We start from the raw sequence: 22,064 nt of genomic DNA on the forward strand, positions 1-22,064 counted from the left end.
CCTAGGTGTCATGTGTGTCATCACAAAACGTGGACAATCTCAGTGTCTACAGCATAGGTTGTCCCCTGGCACCATGTATATTGACGTATGTTGGACAGGCCTCACAGACGGCTTGCGCCCTCCCCGCTCGACAGGGCCCGAACTCCGGCCCACCTGGCCTATCCCCGCGGCAAGCACCTGTACCCCGTCTCCCGACGGACCCTCTGCCCTCGGACCCCTACTCATCACGGGGTCCAGCCCCACCGGCTTCCCCGGCCGGGTCAAGCCGCCATCTTGGGCCCTGCACCACGCGGCCGCATGACCTCCCCTCGACCCTAACCCCGGGCCTGGCCGGCCCCGACATCCCGGCACCACCATCCACCCAGGAGGTGAGCGGACCACTTGGCAGGTCAATGGGAGAACGAAGTGTCAAGGGCTCTTCCCCCTGCCAGGTGCCGATCGCCTCCAGCTCCCCCAGGCGCTGGCTCCACCCCCTGCTGGGTGTCTGGACCCCTTCATCCCGGACCCTCCGACCTCCAAGTGCGAGGGCCCGGACATCAAAGGGCACCAGCCCTATAACTGAGGCAGCTCCAGAGCAGGAAGGCAGTTGTATCCTGGAGTCGAGAGACACCGAGTGAACTCAACCCTGACGGTCTACTGGCGCTGCCGTAGCCCGCTCTTGTGAACCATCGTCCTGCCTGCTGGCGCTGCCGCGGCCTTCGGCAATCTTTATCTTCCTGGGACCTGCTGGCGCTGCCGCGGCCCGTTGTAACGACCATCCTCACCGGGACCTGCTGGCGCTGCCGCGGACCGTTCATCTTCCTGGGACCTGCTGGCGCTGCCGCGGCCCGTCGTACCGACCATCCTCACCGGGACCTGCTGGCGCTGCCGCGGACCGTACCACCTAACCACCAAGCTCGAGGATTGTGAGCTCATCATCATCTCATCCGAACTACCTGATTGGTAAATAGACTGACCCGCTACCCCCTTCCCTACCTTACGAGACTCTAATCGAGGGGACCCCTGAGTCCAGACCTCCTTGTACCATTCTACCGTATCGTAAATAAGTACCTATAAAGAACACTGAACCATATCCGTGTGTGATATCTGTCTGTGGGGGGGGGAAGTTACTTGTCTGTACGATCGCTGGAGACGGCTCTCCCTGGAGACCTCTCCCCCTGACCCCGGCCGGCCCTCCCGGTCCGTCTACCTTTTCTAACATTGGTGGCCAGCGGCGCGATCCGAATCAACGCGTAATCGTACAAAAAGTAGCTCACCCCACGACATAAGCACGATGTCGACCAAAGATAGCAGCTCCACCGAGAAATTCCAAATGGAGAAGTTAGAAGAATACAACCACCGCGAACTGAGACAATTTTGCATAGAACTTGGCATTGCTACCACCGGCCTGAGTACCAAGGATGATCTAAAGCGCGCTCTGGAGTCATGGACAGAAACGGGGGTCACAGGACCCTCCGACCAAAGCAGCGTCACACCAGAGGAGAACGCCACGGCTCCCGAGGAGCGAGGAACGGGCCTCCCGCAAGAGGAGATCCGAGAAAGAGACAGAGTCAGATTACACGAGTTGGAGATGGCACGACTCAAGATGGATGGGGAACTCAAGTTAGCTGAACAGAAACTCAACCTCGAGCATATGCGGCTTCGAGAGGAACGAGAAGAAAAGCAGAGACAGAGAGAGCTGGAAGAGAAAAAAATAACGCTCGAGCACGAGCGCCGACTAGCGGAAATAGATCTGCGCAAACAGAATAAGGAACTGGGGGTGCCTGAGCGACCACACACCCCGGGGCCAAGTGAGAAAAAGGTTCACATCCCCAAGGATGTTGTCCGCGAATATGTCCGAGAAGACGACATACAACAGTGGTTTAAAGCCTATGAGATCGCAATGACCTCCCACCGGATCGACCGGAGTGATTGGGGAGCCGGACTTTGGGGGAGATTTATCAACGAGGGTCGCGATGCCCTGCTGCAGCTCCCCGATCACCAAATGTCGTCCTACGACCACATGAAGGCTGCCCTCCTCACCCGCTACGGCCTCACGCCCGAGATGTACCGCCAGAGGTTCAGAGATTGCACCAGGATCCCAGGTACAACTTGGGTAGAATACGTGAACTATTTCAGCCGGGCATTCGAAGGTTGGATCAAGGGAAGTCAGGTCACCACCTACGAACAACTCTTCAACCTTATGGTATGGGAGCACCTGTCAAACAACTGTTTCGTCGAGCTCAGGCAGCACCTACTCGACAGTAAGCTGACTGACCCCCGGCAGCTCGCCGCCGAAGCCGACCGGTGGGAAAGCACCCGAGTGGGCCGGAGAGGGCCCCACGACCAGAACAGAGGCAACCAAGGCCAGCACCGTCCTCGGGGAGGAGGAGGGGGCCAGGGGCGAGGGAGAGACGCCTTACCAGCAACACCCGTGGCCAGCACCCCGCCTCCGGCCGGCCGGGGCAACCCCCCGTTGCGGCCCGGGTACCGAGCCAACGTCACGTGCCACCGGTGCCAGCGACTAGGCCACTACGCCAACGACCCGACCTGCCCGCTAAACCAAACACCCAAGCCCCGCCAGGTAGCGGCCGCTGCCCTAGGGGAAGAACAATCATCGGAGGGACCCGAAGAGTACGAGCCGGCCCAGCAAGGGTGGGAACCGGCCGCCATGGTCCTGGCATGCCTAGGGGGAAGAGACATGGTTCCGCGGGCTCCCCTACCCGCCAACACCAGAAAATACGGTCAGTGGGTGACCATTAATGGACAGAGAGCCGAGGCCTTGCGTGACACCGGCGCCAGCGTGACGGCCGTCCGCTGTCATCTGGTGAAGCCCGAACAGATCCTGCCGAACATTCTCTGCCCCGTCCGCTCGGCAGATAACTCTGAGAGTATGTGTAAGATGGCCTGCGTCCCGTTTGAATGGGGAGGGGTCTCCGGCCTACTGAAGGTGACGGTCCGGGACGATGCCCCCGTGGACTGCCTCCTGGGGAACGACCTCGAGAGTTCCCCGTGGGCCGCCGTCGAGAGAAGAGAGCACCTGGGGATGCTGGGCCTCCCGGACTGGGCCTGCATAACCACCCGATCCATGGCCGCCCGTGCCGCCCCCCGATCAGAAGAAACCGAATGGCCAGCACCTCCGCCCCCGGTGGCCCCCGTAGAGGACAACGGCGAGTCCGACCTCCCGGACCCGACTATCGAAGAAGACGCGCAGCACCAGGACCTCCCGGATCTGGCTCAGTGGCGTCAAGAGGGGGGGCCCACCCAAGAACAGTTCCGCCAGGAACAAAAGACCTGTCCCTCCCTCGAGGGACTCCGCCAACAAGCCAATACCCAAAACGCCGGGGACACCACTGGCACCCACTGGGTCTACTGGGACAACGACCTGCTCTACAGCGAGCAAAGAATAGCCGAGCTGGGGGCCGGTCGAGTTCTGGTGGTACCGCTCCGCTTCCGAGACTTTCTGCTCAACTTGGCCCACGATGTCCCCCTGGCTGGACACCTGGGCCAGGACAAAACATACAGTCGCCTGGTGACCCACTTTTTCTGGCCGAAAATGAGGAATGACGTCCTGAACCACTGCCGATCTTGCCCCACGTGCCAAGCCAGCGGGAAGAGTGGTCGGAAGCTGAAGGCCCCTCTGCAACCCTTCCCTGTGGTCACCACCCCGTTCGAGAGGGTGGGGATAGACATTGTGGGGCCTCTGGACCCCCGCACGGCACAAGGACACCGGTTCATCTTGGTACTAGTGGACCATGCCACCCGCTACCCCGAGGCGGTGCCCCTACGGACAGTGACAGCTCCGGTGGTTGGCCGGGCCCTGATGGGGATCTTCTCCCGGGTAGGCTTCTCCCGAGAAGTCGTCAGCGACCGAGGTACGAATTTCATATCTAAATACATGAAGTCCCTCTGGCAACAATGCGGGGTCACCTACAGATTCACGACCCCCTATCACCCCCAAGGGAACGGACTAGTGGAGCGTTTTAACCGCACTCTCAAGGGGATGATTGGGGGATTGGAAGAGCCTCTCCATCGCCAGTGGGATGTCCTACTCCCGTGCCTCCTCTTCGCCTACCGAGAAGTCCCCCAGAAGTCCCTCGGCTTTAGCCCTTTCGAACTCCTGTACGGGCACCCTGTGCGAGGGCCCCTCAGCCTAGTCAAGGAAGGTTGGGAGATGGCCCCCTTAACGACCCCTCCAGACGTCTTCAAGTACATCCTGGCCCTACGAAACCAGACCCGGCGCTTCAGGGAGATGGCCAAGGCGAACCTCGAGGCCAGCCAGGAGGACATGAAGAGGTGGTATGATCACAATGCCTCCTCCGTTGAATTCGAGCCTGGGCAGCAAGTATGGGTGATGTCCCCCACCGAACCATGTGCCCTGCAAGACAAGTGGACGGGGCCCTTCAAAGTGGTCGAACGTAAAAGCCCCGTCACTTACCTCATCGACATGGGGTCCCCCCGGAACCCCCTGCGGGTCCTCCACACCAACCGGCTCAAGCCACACTTTGTGCGCTCCGAACTTAGCCTCTTGATGGCTACAGACAGTGGTACAGAAGAAGACTCCGAGCCCCTCCCGGATCTCCTAAAGACTCAGGAGAAGGACGGCTCCGTGGATGGGGTCCGGCTCTCTGACGCCCTCACTTCGGAGCAACGCCAGGACTGCCGGGACCTCCTGCTGCAGTTCGCTGCCCTGTTCTCCCTCACCCCCGGGGTCACCCCTTGGTGTTTGCACGACGTAGACACCGGGGACAGTCCCCCTGTCCGGCACCGGGCCTACCGCGTACCAGATCGGGTACGGGCCTGCATACAGGAGGAAGTGGCCAAGATGCTCACGATCGGGGTCATCGAGCCCTCGGACAGTCCCTGGGCCAGTCCGGTTGTATTAGTTCCCAAGGCCGCTGCCCCCGGCACCGCCCCTGAACTGAGATTCTGCGTCGACTACCGGGGCTTGAACGCTGTCACCCGGACCGACGCTCATCCCATCCCCCGAGCAGACGAGCTGATCGACCGGCTGGGGGCCGCCCGCTACCTTAGTATCTTCGACCTAACGGCGGGCTACTGGCAGATCGGCCTCACACCCAGGGCTCAGGAACGGTCCGCCTTCTCCACCCCCGATGGCCACTATCAATTTAAGGTCATGCCCTTTGGCATGAAGAATGCCCCCGCCACGTTCCAACGTCTTGTGAACCAGGTCTTGGCGGGGCTCGAAGAATTCAGCGCTGCCTACCTGGACGATATCGCTGTATACAGCCGCCACTGGTCCGACCACCTCCGTCACCTCCAAGAGGTCCTCCAAGCCCTCCAGCGGGCCGGCCTCACCATTAAGGCCGGCAAGTGCCAAATTGGCCAAGGGTCTGTGACCTACCTTGGGCACCAAGTGGGAAGCGGGCTGGTGGCCCCACTACAACTTAAGATTGCTGCCATCCAGTCCTGGCAGCCCCCCGTCACCCAGACCGAGGTCCGAGCCTTCTTGGGGCTCACCGGCTACTACCGGCGGTTCGTGAAGGGCTACGGCAGCATCGTGGGGCCCCTCACGGGTCTCACATCCAAGAATCAACCGAAGCGGGTCAACTGGACTCCTGATTGTCAAGCGGCCTTCGAGGAGCTGAAGGCTGCCCTGTGCACTGCCCCGGTGCTCCAGGCCCCCGATTACAGTCGGGAATTTGTGGTGCAGACCGACGCCTCCGACCACGGCATCGGAGCCGTCCTCTCTCAGTTGAACCCCGAAGGTCATGACCAGCCGGTGGCCTTCATCAGTCGACGTCTCCTGGCCCGAGAACAGCGTTGGAGCACCATCGAGAGAGAGGCATTCGCAGTAGTGTGGGCCCTCAAAAAGCTCCGACCCTATCTCTTCGGTACCCACTTCCGGGTACAAACCGACCATCGACCCCTGCAATGGCTGATGCAGATGCGGGGGGAGAACCCAAAACTCTTGCGCTGGTCCATTTCCCTGCAGGGAATGGACTTCACTGTGGAGCACCGACCAGGCCAAGACCACGCCAACGCGGATGGCCTGTCCCGCTTTTTCCGCCTCGACGAAGAGAGTCCCCAAGGAGATGGGTGACTCTCCCCGCCTTCAGCTGGGGGGGACGCATGTTGGACAGGCCTCACAGACGGCTTGCGCCCTCCCCGCTCGACAGGGCCCGAACTCCGGCCCACCTGGCCTATCCCCGCGGCAAGCACCTGTACCCCGTCTCCCGACGGACCCTCTGCCCTCGGACCCCTACTCATCACGGGGTCCAGCCCCACCGGCTTCCCCGGCCGGGTCAAGCCGCCATCTTGGGCCCTGCACCACGCGGCCGCATGGCCTCCCCTCGACCCTAACCCCGGGCCTGGCCGGCCCCGACATCCCGGCACCACCATCCACCCAGGAGGTGAGCGGACCACTTGGCAGGTCAATGGGAGAACGAAGTGTCAAGGGCTCTTCCCCCTGCCAGGTGCCGATCGCCTCCAGCTCCCCCAGGCGCTGGCTCCACCCCCTGCTGGGTGTCTGGACACCTTCATCCCGGACCCTCCGACCTCCAAGTGCGAGGGCCCGGACATCAAAGGGCACCAGCCCTATAACTGAGGCAGCTCCAGAGCAGGAAGGCAGTTGTATCCTGGAGTCGAGAGACACCGAGTGAACTCAACCCTGACGGTCTACTGGCGCTGCCGTAGCCCGCTCTTGTGAACCATCGTCCTGCCTGCTGGCGCTGCCGCGGCCTTCGGCAATCTTTATCTTCCTGGGACCTGCTGGCGCTGCCGCGGCCCGTTGTAACGACCATCCTCACCGGGACCTGCTGGCGCTGCCGCGGACCGTTCATCTTCCTGGGACCTGCTGGCGCTGCCGCGGCCCGTCGTACCGACCATCCTCACCGGGACCTGCTGGCGCTTCCGCGGACCGTACCACCTAACCACCAAGCTCAAGGATTGTGAGCTCATCATCATCTCATCCGAACTACCTGATTGGTAAATAGACTGACCCGCTACCCCCTTCCCTACCTTACGAGACTCTAATCGAGGGGACCCCTGAGTCCAGACCTCCTTGTACCATTCTACCGTATCGTAAATAAGTACCTATAAAGAACACTGAACCATATCCGTGTGTGATATCTGTCTGTGGGGGGGGGAAGTTACTTGTCTGTACGATCGCTGGAGACGGCTCTCCCTGGAGACCTCTCCCCCTGACCCCGGCCGGCCCTCCCGGTCCGTCTACCTTTTCTAACAACGTAATATGTAGTACAAGTGTCCACTGTACAGCCTGACCTGATTTTCCTTGTTCATACTCACGGTGGCCAGTGCCTGTGTGTCTTGTTACAATCATCTGATGATGGCCATTTGTACATGATTATTTGGACAGGCGCACCTTGGGTATTTGGCGTCCAATCTTGCATTCATGCAGCCCCTGTGTATTTCACCCAGACTAAGAGATGTAAGTGCCACCTGTGTCTCAACAAATTGTCTCATGTAGGGGGTGGTTGGTGCGGGCCAAGCCTACATGTCAAAACCAGAATTCTCCTTGCTAGGTCTGGCCAGTGTGTGATGTTTGTCTGGACATACACTCAAGGTGCAGTGAGCCGGTCATGGTGGGCATGTTTTCAGTATTACCTATGCAGCATGTGCCTCAAGTTCATGGATATGGTCCCTGCTCATCCCTATTTTCGGCAACGCTGTGTGGTGCAGATGCAGTGCTGGATTGTCCCCAGGGCCTGGCTCCTATGTCAAACTCCATTTCATGTCATTTGCTATTGTGTCATGCTCTCCATGGATTTTCAGTGGCATGGTGGGCCAACCAACTGTGTGTTGCATGCCCTACATCTGTACCTTGTTTTGTAGATGTTACTGATCTTTCTTTTCAGGCTATGCACTGTAACCTATGTAGATTGGACTCATGTGACATATGTATACAGGTGTGTGATTAATTGCTGTCTCTTCACCTTGCCCACAGCATCGTCGGGGGACACGGAGGGAGACATGAGCACAGACGGAGCGGACGGACCGAGCACCAGTGCCAGCGTTGACATCGTGGCTGGCACATTGAGTGGAACTGAGGCGGAGAAGAGTGAGGCCGAGGGCCTGTCCACTGGCACGACAGAATATGAAGCTGACGGGTCCGAGGATGATCTCTCCGAGTGGGCGGAGGCTGCACCAGCAGCTGACAGCGGCACATCTCACCCCGCCCCCTCCATTGCCATCAGCCGCCTCCCACTTGCTCGTGTCCCTTCCCAGCGTGCCCGGTCACCACATGTCTCCTTCCTGCCAGGCACCGCACCCCCTGCCCCTGTCTCCACTGCTGCCGCCAATGCCGAGTCTGTGGACATCCAGCGGCAGTTGCAGGTTGGTCAGGCTGCGATGCTTAATGTCCTCCATGGCCACAGCCAAGTGCTGAACAACATGGAGGCATACTTGGAGGGCATTTTTTCATCGCAGGCTGACCAACGCAACTTGCTGAGGTCCATTGACTCGACACTGACTGCAGCAGTGGGTCTCCTGCAGCGCTACGTCCCACCCCCTACCCCTGACCCTTCCACACTTCCCACTCCCATGCCTGTCCCACGTACACCCAGACGTCAGCATGCACCCACCACAACAGACACAGGCACCACACCAGCAGGGAAGGTCATACGCACACCTCCTGGCACGCACACACAGGGTGAAGTAGGCACACCCACTGGGTGGGGGGGCAAACGTAAGCCACGCAGCCAGAGTGGGAGTCCGCATTCCACTCCCTCCAAATCCCCTCCCCTCAGCTCTCCTGGCCACATATCCGGCAAGGACTCCTTCATGGCCGCTCTGTCCCTGAGCCCCACTGTGACACCACCCCGCAAGCGGTCAAGGGAGTCCCCGGTCAGGGTGGTTGAGTCTCCCCCCTGTCCACACCCTCCCCCAGTGGCGCTGCGACCCATCCCTCTGCCCCCCCCTCCTTGGGGCCTGTGGTTCCTTCGGGTGCAGGGGAGACTCTGGAGGACCTTGCTAAGGTGTGCAGCGCCATCCTGGCCTCCGCCTTTGGCCCTGCCCCACCCCCTGTGGTGGAGTCCTCCATCCCTGCACCCACGATGCCTACCCTTCGCCCTCATGTCCCTGCGGTGCCTGGTCCTTCCCCCCCACATGATGACCTCCCCGCTGTGGAAGACGAAGGAGTCTGACTGTGCAGGCAAGCTAGGGAACACGCGTCCCACTGTGTCCCCCATCCAGCTGTGACTCATGGACTGCCCTATGGGCTTTGTAAATATTGAACTTTATCCACACACACTTTATTTGGAAATGCTGAATAAAGCCTTTTTTTCCCTTAGAACACTACTGCTTTTGTGGTATTGCTGTTGGTGGGGCTGCTACATGATTTTGGGTGGTGATCATGTGTTGGGTGTGTGGGAAATGTAGTAGTGTGCTGGTCATAGGGGGTACCCTGGTATCTGTGTGCCATCACAAGGTGTTAGCTAGGTTTCTCTGTTCATGTAAGCAGTTACTGCATGGTGAAATTGTCCCAAGGTGTGTTCCTTCCTCTGTGTACCCTGACATCTTCCCTGCAGGGTGTTCCCAATATTTAGCGCTGAGCTGTGTGTACATTAGCTGGGTGTGTGACGGACCCCTTCAACTTTGGCCATGCATGCAGAGCGATGTCTCCACCTGCATCATTCGTGGCATCCTTGGTAATCACTGTACTTGTGTATGTAGTCTGTTGACATGACTTCATGTGGACATGTTCCCTTTTAGGCTGTAGGCATGTGTGTACTCCCAGCCTCGCACACATGTGTTACATGTACTGCAGGGTCTTTGTGCACCTGACAGACAATTGTGGCTATTGGATCTGTGGGTACTCCACCCTTTTTTTCCATGGGCACTGCTGGGGGCCTCTGCACCCATCCCTCCTGTGTCTGGGCACTGCTGGGAGTGATAGGCACACACCCCTCCTGTGTCTGGGCACTGCTGGGAGTGATAGGCACACACCCCTCCTGTCTCTGGGCACTGCTGGGAGGACTCTGCACCCACCCCTCCTGTCTCTGGGCACTGCTGGGAGGACTCTGCACCCACCCCTCCTGTCTCTGGGCACTGCTGGGAGTGATAGGCACACACCCCTCCTGTCTCTGGGCACTGCTGGGAGGACTCTGCACCCACCCCTCCTGTCTCTGGGCACTGCTGGGAGGACTCTGCACCCACCCATCCTGTCTCTGGGCACTGCTGGGAGTGATAGGCACACACCCCTCCTGTGTCTGGGCACTGCTGGGAGGGCCCTGCACACACCCCTCCTGTGTCTGGGCACTGCTGGGAGGACTCTGCACACACCCCTCCTGTGTCTGGGCACTGCTGGGAGGACTCTGCACACACCCCTCCTGTGTCTGGGCACTGCTGGGAGGACTCTGCACCCACCCCTCCTGTCTCTGGGCACTGCTGGGGGGACTCTGCACACACCCCTCCTGTGTCTGGGCACTGCTGGGAGGACTCTGCACCCACCCCTCCTGTCTCTGGGCACTGCTGGGAGGACTCTGCACCCACCCCTCCTGTGTCTGGGCACTGCTGGGAGGACTCTGCACCCACCCCTCCTGTCTCTGGGCACTGCTGGGAGTGATAGGCACACACCCCTCCTGTGTCTGGGCACTGCTGGGAGGACTCTGCACACACCCCTCCTGTGTCTGGGCACTGCTGGGAGGACTCTGCACCCACCCCTCCTGTCTCTGGGCACTGCTGGGGGGACTCTGCACACACCCCTCCTGTGTCTGGGCACTGCTGGGAGGACTCTGCACCCACCCCTCCTGTCTCTGGGCACTGCTGGGAGGACTCTGCACCCACCCCTCCTGTCTCTGGGCACTGCTGGGAGTGATAGGCACACACCCCTCCTGTGTCTGGGCACTGCTGGGAGGACTCTGCACACACCCCTCCTGTCTCTGGGCACTGCTGGGAGGACTCTGCACACACCCCTCCTGTGTCTGGGCACTGCTGGGAGGACTCTGCACACACCCCTCCTGTGTCTGGGCACTGCTGGGAGGACTCTGCACACACCCCTCCTGTCTCTGGGCACTGCTGGGAGGACTCTGCACACACCCCTCCTGTCTCTGGGCACTGCTGGGAGGACTCTGCACCCACCCCTCCTGTCTATGGGCACTGCTGGGAGTGTTAGGCACCCACCCCTCCTGTGTCTGGGCACTGCTGGGAGGACTCTGCACCCACCCCTCCTGTCTCTGGGCACTGCTGGGAGTGATAGGCACACACCCCTCCTGTGTCTGGGCACTGCTGGGAGGACTCTGCACACACCCCTCCTGTCTCTGGGCACTGCTGGGAGGACTCTGCACACACCCCTCCTGTGTCTGGGCACTGCTGGGAGGACTCTGCACACACCCCTCCTGTGTCTGGGCACTGCTGGGAGGACTCTGCACACACCCCTCCTGTCTCTGGACACTGCTGGGAGGACTCTGCACACAACCCTCCTGTCTCTGGGCACTGCTGGGAGGACTCTGCACCCACCCCTCCTGTCTCTGGGCACTGCTGGGAGTGTTAGGCACCCACCCCTCCTGTGTCTGGGCACTGCTGGGAGGACTCTGCACCCACCCCTCCTGTCTCTGGGCACTGCTGGGAGGACTCTGCACCCACCCCTCCTATGTCAGGATATGTACGCTTAGAACATACACGGGTGTGGGTTCGCTCCATGCATACGAGGTGGGGGTAGGGTCCGTACATACACTGTTGGGGTGGGGATACGCTCCATACGTCCGCGGGTGAGGGTACGGGTCGTACTTACACTGTTGGGGTGGGGGTACGCTCCATGCATACGCGGGTGGGGGTACGGGTCATACTTACACTGTTGGGGTGGGGGTACACTCCATACGTACGCGGGTGAGGGTACGGGTCGTACTTACACTGTTGGGGTGGGGGTACGCTCCATACGTCCGCGGGTGAGGGTACTGGTCGTACTTACACTGTTGGGGTGGGGGTACGCTCCATGCATACGTGGGTGGGAGTACGGGTCGTACTTACACTGTTGGGGTGGGGGTACGCTCCATATGTACGTGGGTGAGGGTACGGGTCGTACTTACACTGTTGGGGTGGGGGGTACGCTCCATACGTCTGCGAGTGAGGGTACGGGTCGTACTTACACTGTTGGGGTGGGGGTACGCTCCATACGTCCGCGGGTGGGGGTACAGGTCGTACTTACACTGTTGGGGTGGGGATACGCTCCATACGTCCGCGGGTGAGGGTACGGGTCGTACTTACACTGTTGGGGTGGGGGTACGCTCCATGCATACGCGGGTGGGGGTACGGGTCATACTTACACTGTTGGGGTGGGGGTACACTCCATACGTACGCGGGTGAGGGTACGGGTCGTACTTACACTGTTGGGGTGGGGGTACGCTCCATACGTCCGCGGGTGAGGGTACTGGTCGTACTTACACTGTTGGGGTGGGGGTACGCTCCATGCATACGTGGGTGGGAGTACGGGTCGTACTTACACTGTTGGGGTGGGGGTACGCTCCATATGTACGTGGGTGAGGGTACGGGTCGTACTTACACTGTTGGGGTGGGGGGTACGCTCCATACGTCCGCGAGTGAGGGTACGGGTCGTACTTACACTGTTGGGGTGGGGGTACGCTCCATACGTCCGCGGGTGGGGGTACAGGTCGTACTTACACTGTTGGGGTGGGGGTACGCTCCATACGTCCGCGGGTGAGGGTACGGGTCGTACTTACACTGTTGGGGTGGGGGTACGCTCCATGCATACGCGGGTGGGGGTATGGGTTGTACTTACACTGTTGGGGTGGGGGTACGCTCCATACGTTCGCGGGTGAGGGTACGGGTCGTACTTACACTGTTGGGGTGGGGGTACGCTCCATACGTCCACGGGTGAGGGTACGGGTCGTACTTACACTGTTGTGTTGGGGGTATGCTCCATGCATACGCGGGTGGGGGTACAGGTCGGACAGTTCTATTTTTCTGAAGAAACCCCCCAGTGTGCCTTTATGTCTGCATTCGGGATATATTTACTAAATTATTTTCTCTGTGAATTTAATAATTATTCAAATTTGCTGCGAGCTGATCCCAAGGTGCTAAATACCACCAATAACTTTGGAGAGTACATCTAGAGCATCCAAGAGTATATAGGGGGAATGGCTTCCTTAACATAATTTCAAAATTATACGAATATGTGAGGGGTCAAGTAGTCACAGTGCCTATAACAGGATAGTCCAACTTTGTCCTGGAGGCTTTCACCCATAACATTTTTTCATGACAACTACTGACTGTGTAAATGGTTTCCATTTAGGTTAAGTGCATGCAAATTTATCCCATATGGATATCCTACAAATCTTACATGGGTTTGCTCCTCCAAAGCTTTAAAGGGAAATATAGGAGTGCTGGTACTCACAATACAGAGTACCTGTTTGCTCCTGAGAAGTGCTGGTACTCTCCCTCTAGATGTGTTGCAGCCGTGCTGAGATGTGCATGTATTCTTCTTTTCAAATTAAAGACATGCCGATACTCAGTCCTGTAAGGTACCTGGCCATTTAAAGAACTTCTCCTGGATCTACAGTGGACAATCCTTGTTCCAATCCTGTATTTATTTATATTTCCAGTTTCATGATCGACCTCGTATTGTGCACATGCTTGAAAATATATGTGTATCCATATTCACATCCATGCTAGCAGGGTGACCATGTGACATATTGTTTCAGATCACCAGCATGATTACCAAGGCTCAGGAGTACCTATGACTGATGAGGACACATTGATGTATCACATGGAAACACTGTGCCGGCGACTGAAGCAGTTTCTTGATGTCATTTTGAAGCTACATCAGGTAGGTTTCAGCTTCTGTGTTATCATTCTTCAAGGTCACATAATGTGTTGTTATTAAGTCTGGGTTCAAATGTGTGGATAAAAAGAATTGCTCCAGAAGTCAACAATTAAAAAACAAGCATGACAAGTTTTGAAATCTGCAACCGCTTTATTTGGACAGACAATACATGTTAAAGAATCGCTTTGTGATGTATGTAGGGTGCACAATGTAATATTGACCTGCAATGCATAGAAATTTTTCCTAAACCCTTGTTTTTTAATTATATATATGATATATATATTACATACTGGTAGTCGCCAGTAGGACCTGGTTTCCATAGGAAAAGCATTTTTTGATTTGCCAATAACTTTGGCACCGTTTGATGAATCTTCATGAAATTTTCAAAACTAATGGGGTGGTCAGCCCAGCTGTTGTGTTGAATGTTTTGGGGTGATTCGTCAAGCGGGGCCGAGAAAAAGGGGGTGTCCCAAACAAATTTTCTCCGTGTTCATTTCCATAGGAAACTTTAAGAAATTGAAACAATTTGCACCCTACTTTATCATGGTAACGCGGGGCACAGTAGCTGAACTCAGTCTCCGACTATGACACTTAACTGCGCCTAGCATGGCACGGTCTAATTTCGTGATCTGATTTTTGTTCAATAATGCAGGACTTATGCATGATTTTTACTTCAAGCATACCAGCGCACAAACGTGTGGCGATCTTAAAGAGGAGCACGGGCACTGTGTTTGGTGTAGTCATCACTCACCCCTGATTATTTGGATTTAGATGGTGTTCCCGTTTTTCACACAATCTGTTTAAGCATAGCCAGCACCACTGCACTGTATTGCACTGTTCTATCCTCCTACAGTTTTGTTATTTATGGTTGCAGTCTAGGCGCCTTTTAAGTTATTAAATTATGTGATTTTTGACCATTGGTTCAGAACAATTCCCCTGATGAAGGGCACTGTCCCGAAATGCATTGGGAATTACTCAAAGGGATTTAAAAAGAACGATGCAGTAAGAAGACAGATGTTGTCTATGTACGGAAAAGATCCACAAGTGTGATGCAACACGATATTTCCAATAAAATGAAATTAAGGATCTAATCATCTACAATTTGTTGTTTGAATTTCAGCACTTGGAGCAAGCTATCAAAGGGTGTTTACCACACGGAGTGCAAAGTGGGGACGTTGTTTATGTTTAGACAGCACAGCTTTGCACTCATAGGAAAGTTTAGACACGGCTACAGTCCAAACTGCTGAACGGGACTACACCAAATTTGGCAACAAGCTAGTTGGCCCCCAGGGACCCTCAAGAGGCAAGGGGACTTCATCCACCAAATAGTAGTGAAACCAGAAGATGTGTTTGCAGGGTGGTATAGAAAGGGGGCATGGCCTCTGACGACGTTTCAGCAATGCCACTGTGTGGGGTTTACTGGAGGTAACAGGGGGGCTAGTTGACCCCTATGGACCCTCACTAGCAAAGGGGACTTCATCCCCCAACCAGGAGCACAACAGGAGGTCTGTTTGCAGAGTGGTGGTGAAATGGGGCATGGCCTGCTATCAGAGCTCAGTAATCCTGCGGTATGGGATTTACTGGAGGTAGTAGGAGGGATAGTCCTTGGGGGCCAACTATCCCTCCTGTTACCTCCAGTAGGTCCCGCACAGCAGGATTGCTGACATGTTATCAGAGGCCACGCACTCTTTTTCCATCACTCTGGCAAATGTGCCTCCCAGCGCAGTAGTAGTTGGGGGATAAAGTCCCCTTGGTTTCAGAGGGACCTTGGGGGCCAAGAAGCCCTCCTGGTACATCCTGTAAACCCTACGCAGTGGAATTCCTGAGAGCTGGTTGGAGGCCCAGCCCCTTTTCTCCACCACTCTGCAAACGTGACTGCTAGTTAAAAAACCTTAGAAATTCACTGAAAAAAACAGAGGTTACAGGGACGTTATAGTTAGGAATTAGCATTTAAAAAACCTTAGAAATCCACAGAAAATACCCACAGGTTTCAGGGACGTTATAGTTAGGAATTAGCATTTAAAAAACCTTAGAAATTCACAGAAAAAAACACAGGTTACCGGAACGTTATAGTTAGGCTGTCATTTTACTCATATAAAACTTGTGAAATTCAGCCGTTATACTTAGCTGAGCTAACTATAACTCACGCCCCTGCAATGCACTGCTGATGACATGACATATTACATCATTCATGACATGGTCAGTGACATCACTGATTACATCCCTGATGACATCATCCACATAATCTCTAATGTACCTACTCACACCCCAATATAACCTTTCATACACACACTCCAAATTTCAGGTTAACATTCTTGAAACCACAGACACAACACTACCAGTAAGTATATGCCCACTCCCCACCTCACTTATTCATATAGATACTAACACATACTTCATCTCTTATACAATCACTGACACAAGCACACACTCATCCATACAGCCACTCTCACAATCACTCACTAACACATACAGCCACTTATATACTCCAACACTCACACATACTGCCTTTCACATATGCAGTTACTCACCCATATATCACTGAGAGATCCATTCACTCACCGACACAGCCATACGCACACTCACTCACGCATACAGCCCCTCGCAGACACACTCATGAACCCATAAACCCAGTGATTCACCCACTCACACATCCATGCAGGGAGACACACACACCCAACAACACACAGCCACTCAGGCACCCATACAGGTACTCAGACAACAAATCAATAACCTATATAGACCCTCATGTAGCTACTGAATGCATCTATTCTAAAACACTTGACTAATGACACTTTCATTTGTTAGCATAACAGTTAAGTCTCATCAGTCAATATATTTGTGTATTTCACTCTTTTAAATGCAAAAACCACCATGTGATATCTCAATACGTCATTTAGGGGTCGCAGCTGCGACCCTTGGTTTGCTCCTCATTACCCATGGTACTGCCTTCATGACCCCTGGCTTCAGAAGTCGTAGAGGCAACGCCAAGAGCAAAATGTAAACAGTGCGCTGATGAGCATTGTTTACTTTCTGCAGCAGCCGCTGGGAGCAATGGCAGTAAACTTTCTGATATATCAGACAAACTCAATAGCGCATTGCACACTTCTAATATTACATAAATTAGGAAACAAGTAAAAAAACCATTTCTAGACAAGGCATTTATATGGCTACATGAAAAATGAAATGTTGTAACACAATATTCCCCTTTTTGCTTCTTCTGTGCTAGTGTATCACAACTGAGCATAAGGCAACTTTTATTAACAATAATGAATTATTTAAACCAATAGTATAATTCACATTCAGTTTAGGGGGGCTGATTCACAAAAACAGTTAGGAAAACTACACTGTGATTTTTAGAATCTGTTACCAAGTACAGTTTTACTACTTTCTGGAAGCTACTGACAAACCCATGCAGCCACTTACACACCAACTGCCAGACTGTTACAGACATTCACACAGATTAGTCACTCTCCCATACATTCACTGAGACACGTATAATCACTCACTTATACAGACAGTCGTGCACCCACTGAATCATCCATACAGACACTCATACACCCATTCATTCTTCAATACACCTTGCTATATATATATATATATTCACTGAAAAAACCATAGGTTTCACACATGTTATAGTTAGCGGAAATTTTACTGATAAAAAACCAATGAAATTGCCCCGTTATAGTTAGTGCTGGCAACTATAACTCACGCGACCGCAATCCTCTGCCGATGCTAATACTGTATTTAGACACTTATTTGCCCATGTCTTCTTCCATACATTTTTAGCTATACATATATTACAAATATTTTTTTTTCATAAAGACACATATGTCATCAGCAGAAGATTGCGGTCGCGTGAGTTATAGTTGCCAGCACTAACTATAACGGGGCAATTTCATTGGTTTTTTATCAGTAAAATTTCCGCTAACTATAACATGTGTGAAACCTATGGTTTTTTCAGTGAATTTGCAAGGTTTTTTAAATGCTAATTCCTAACTATAACGTGTGTGAAACCTATGCTTTTTTCAGTGAATTTGTACGGTTTTTTTAATGCTAAGTGACTTTACGCCATTCGTGGCGTGCGCGCCCACTTAACGCAGTTCGTTCCGTGCGCGCACGGTGCGCTTCGTGCACCGTGCGCGCACAGTGAGCACGCGGTGCGCTTCGCGCACCGCGCACCCACTTTACGCAGTTAGTGCCGTGCCCACGTTACGCTAGATGGGCCATGTACGCACGATGCGCTTCGCGCACCGTGCGCACATGGAGGACATATTATGCGCTTCCTTGTGATAGGTAATCTGTTGAAATTTTTTGGGAAATTTCTGTGCTCTGATAAGCCATGCACAAATGGTGGCCTTCGGCCACCATTTGCACAAGGGGTGGAGAAAGTGTGGATAGTGTTTTTTTTATTTTTATTTTTTTACCGTACGCTTACGGTAAGCGTACGGTAAGCGTACCCCGCGAAATTGCCGAAAAAAAAATAATGCCGTTTTTGCTCTTGGGGGATGTTTGGGGACTCCCTCAACATGACTATGTGAGAGGGAGTTGTCAAAACATCCCCGTAACATGTTTTTGGCCATCATGTTTGATACATAACACTCAGTGCTGTTGACAAAATGGCGGACGCCGCTTCCTGGTTTCTGCCGATTCGAATGTTTACTAAGATCTAAGAGCCAATCAGAATCGCGCTCGCGCACGCCACCGTACGCTTACCGTAAGCGTACGGTAAGCGTACCGTAAGCGGGCTCAGATATATATATTGATTTAAAGGCTATTTTCTCAGAATCTACTGAACAGATTTACACCAAACCTACAAAAGGCACTTCCTTGACCTAGGGACTACCTCTCTGCCAAATTTCTAGTAATTCTGTTCAGCCGTTCGGGCTGTAGCTCGTTCTAAAGGTCCTATGGAAAAATGCATGGGAAAAACGCGTTTTGGGACCCCCCTTTTATCTCAGCCCCCGCTTGACGAATCCCCCCGAGACGTTCAGGGTAGGAGCGGAGCGTAGCGCCCCACCTATTTTGAGAAATTCGCGAGGATTCGTCGACCGGCGCCAAAGTTATTCAAAATAGAATGTTGAGGTTTTCCTATGGAAACGTGGTCCTAACTATAACTACCTACTGGCGACCGCCAGTAGGTAATGTATATATATATATATATATATATATATATATATATATATATACATATATTCACAGAAAAAACCATAGGTTTCAGGGGTGTTATAGTTAGCTGCCCATTTCACTCGTACAAAACCATAGAAATTCCTCCGTTATAGTTAGTTCTGCTAACTATAAATCACGCGCCCGCAATGCACTGCTGATGATGTCACATATTGCATCATTCATGACATGGTCAGTGACATCATGGTTTTTTCTGTGAATTTCTAAGGTTTTTTAAATGCTAATTTCTAACTATAACGTCTCTGAAACCTATGTTTTTTTTCAGTGAATTTCAAAGGTTTTTTAAATGCTAACTTTTAAGTGTGATAGTCTTGTTATATCTATTTTTTTGTACTGATTTTCTACAGTTTTTTAACTGTTTATTTATAAATATGTTATTCATTAAATAACATTATATATTTTTCTGAAAATTGCAAATAAACATTTTTTAATTAAAACTGAAATATTGATTAATTTTCTTGTTTTCATTTTTTATTTTAATATATTTATATCATTTTCTTTAAAAAAAAAACATTCCAATTTTTTTCACAGTCGCGCACTCAAAGTGTACACATCACGGTGGGTGCGCGCATTCTAGCCGCCATTTTAGAAAAGTCATGAAGGATCCGCGTATGGTGTGCGACGGCTGCGTGTTTTTCAATTACATCATATACATTTAATATCACGTGATATGCGCGATTGGTATGCGACCAGTCTGCGACTCCTGCTCCCGCGCATCCGCGACACATGCGCCTTACGGTACGAGATGTTTGCGCGCTTGCGGGTCCCGCGTGACATCATATACGTGCTGGGGCGCGCTGGGTGCGCGACTTCCGCAAAAAAAAAAATGTATGTTCCAAAATGATATGTATGTGTCTTTAATATACAAATTAAGGCAAGAGATTATGTAAGATATTCATCAAAATAATATATTTGTACTTATAAGAAACTTATATTATTTTTAAATATATTTTTGCAAAGTCGGGTGCGTGCGTCGTGAGTGCAGAAAACCAGGTCAGCAGAGCTGCTGTAGAGCCAGAGAACCAGGTCAGCAGAGCTGCTCTAGAGCCTAAGAACTAGGTCAGCAGAGCTGCTCTAGAGTCAGAGAACCAGGCCAGCAGAGCTGCTTTAGAGCCAGAGAACCAGGTCAGCAGAGGAGCTGCTTTAGAGCCAGAGAACCAGGTCAGCAGAGCTACTCTAGAGCCAGAGAACCAAATCAGCAGAGCTGCTTTAGAGCCATAGAACCAGGTCAGCAGAGCTGCTTTAGAGCCAGAGAACCAGGTCAGTAGAGCTGCTCTAGAGCCTAAGAACCAGGTCAACAGAGCTGCTCTAGAGCCAGAGAACCAGGTCAGCAGAGCTGCTGCAGAGCCAGAGAAACCAGGTCAGTAGAGCTGCTTTAGAGGGAGAGAACCAGGTCAGCAGAGCTTCTATAGAGCCAGAGAACCATGTCAGCAGAACTGCTTCAGAGCCATAGAACTGGGTCAACGGAGCTGCTTTAGAGCCAGAGAACCAGGTCTGCAGAGCTGTTGTAGACCCAGAGAACTAGATCAGCAGAGCTGCTCTGTAGCATAAGAACTAGGTCAGCAGAGCTGCTTTAGAGTCAGAGAACCAGGTCAGCAGAGCTGCTTTAGAGCCAGAGAACCAGGTCAACAGAGCTGCTCTAGCTGACACTGACTGACTGACTGACACTGACTGACTGACACTGATTGACACTGACTGACACTGACTGACTGACACTGACTGACTGACACTGACTGACTGACATTGACTGACACTGACTGACTACTCTCTACTACTCTCTACTACTCTCTACTACTCTCTCTCTACTACTCACTCTCTACTACTCACTCTCTACTACTCTACTACTCTCTACCACTCCCTCTCTACTACTCTACTACTCACTCTCTACTACTCTACTACTCACTCGCTACTACTCTCTACTACTCACTCTCTACTACACTCTCTACTACTCTCTCTCTACTACTCTCTACTACTACTCTCTACTATTCACTCTCTACTATTCACTCTCTACTACTCACTCTCTACTACTCTCTACTACTCACTCTACTACTCTCTGCTGCTCTCTAGCACTCACTCTCTACTACTCTACTACTCTCTATCTACTACTCACTCTCTACTACTCTCTCTCTACTACTCTCTACTACTCACTCTCTACTACTCACTCTACTACTCTCTACTACTCACTCTCTACTACTCACTCTCTACTATTCACTCTCTACTATTCACTCTCTACTACTCACTCTCTACTACTCGCTCTCTACTACTCTCTCTCCACTACTCTCTCTCCACTACTCTCTCTCCACTACTCACTCTCTGCTACTCGCTCTCTACTACTCTCTACTACTCACTCTCTACTACTCACTCTCTACTACTCTCTCTGCTACTCACTCTCTCCTACTCACTCTACTACTCTACTACTCTCTACTACTCGCTATACTACTCACTCTCTACTATTCTCTACTACTCACTCTACTACTCTCTCCTACTCTCTACCACTCACTCTCTACTACTCTACTACTCACTCTCTACTACTCTCTCTCTACTACTCACTCTCTACTACTCACTCTACTACTCTCTACTACTCACTCTGTACTACCCTCTACTACTCACTCTCTACTACTCTCTACTGCTCACTCTCCACTACTGATTCTCTACTACTCGCTCTCAACTACTCTACTACTCACTCTCTACTACTCACTCGCTACTACTCTCTACTACTTACTCTCTACTATTCACTCTCTACTACTCACTCACCTACTACTCACTCTCTACTACTCACTCTACTACTTTCTACTACTCTCTACCACTCCCTCTCTACTACTCTACTACTCACTCTCTACTACTCTACTACTCACTCGCTACTACTCTCTACTACTCACTCTCTACTACACTCTCTACTACTCTCTCTCTCTACTACTCTCTACTACTACTCTCTACTATTCACTCTCTACTATTCACTCTCTACTACTCACTCTCTACTACTCTCTACTACTCACTCCACTACTCTCTGCTGCTCTCTAGCACTCACTCTCTACTACTCTACTACTCTCTCTCTACTACTCACTCTCTACTACTCTCTCTCTACTACTCTCTACTACTCACTCTCTACTACTCACTCTACTACTCTCTACTACTC

General features: G+C 52.8%; 1 protein-coding gene across 1 annotated transcript in view; it reads left to right on the top strand.

Moving 5' to 3' along the window:
- Positions 1–22,064, top strand: part of LOC146817397 (dynein axonemal heavy chain 5-like) — a 1,608,734-nt gene that overhangs the window by 206,454 nt on the left and 1,380,216 nt on the right. The window contains exon 9 of the mRNA XM_085609634.1: positions 13,620–13,744. Coding sequence (XP_085465760.1) covers positions 13,620–13,744 — 125 coding nt within the window. The remainder of the gene's footprint in view (positions 1–13,619; positions 13,745–22,064) is intronic.

Source organism: Triturus cristatus, chromosome 6 (assembly GCF_964204655.1).
Source record: "Triturus cristatus chromosome 6, aTriCri1.1, whole genome shotgun sequence".
NCBI lineage: Eukaryota > Metazoa > Chordata > Amphibia > Caudata > Salamandridae > Triturus > Triturus cristatus.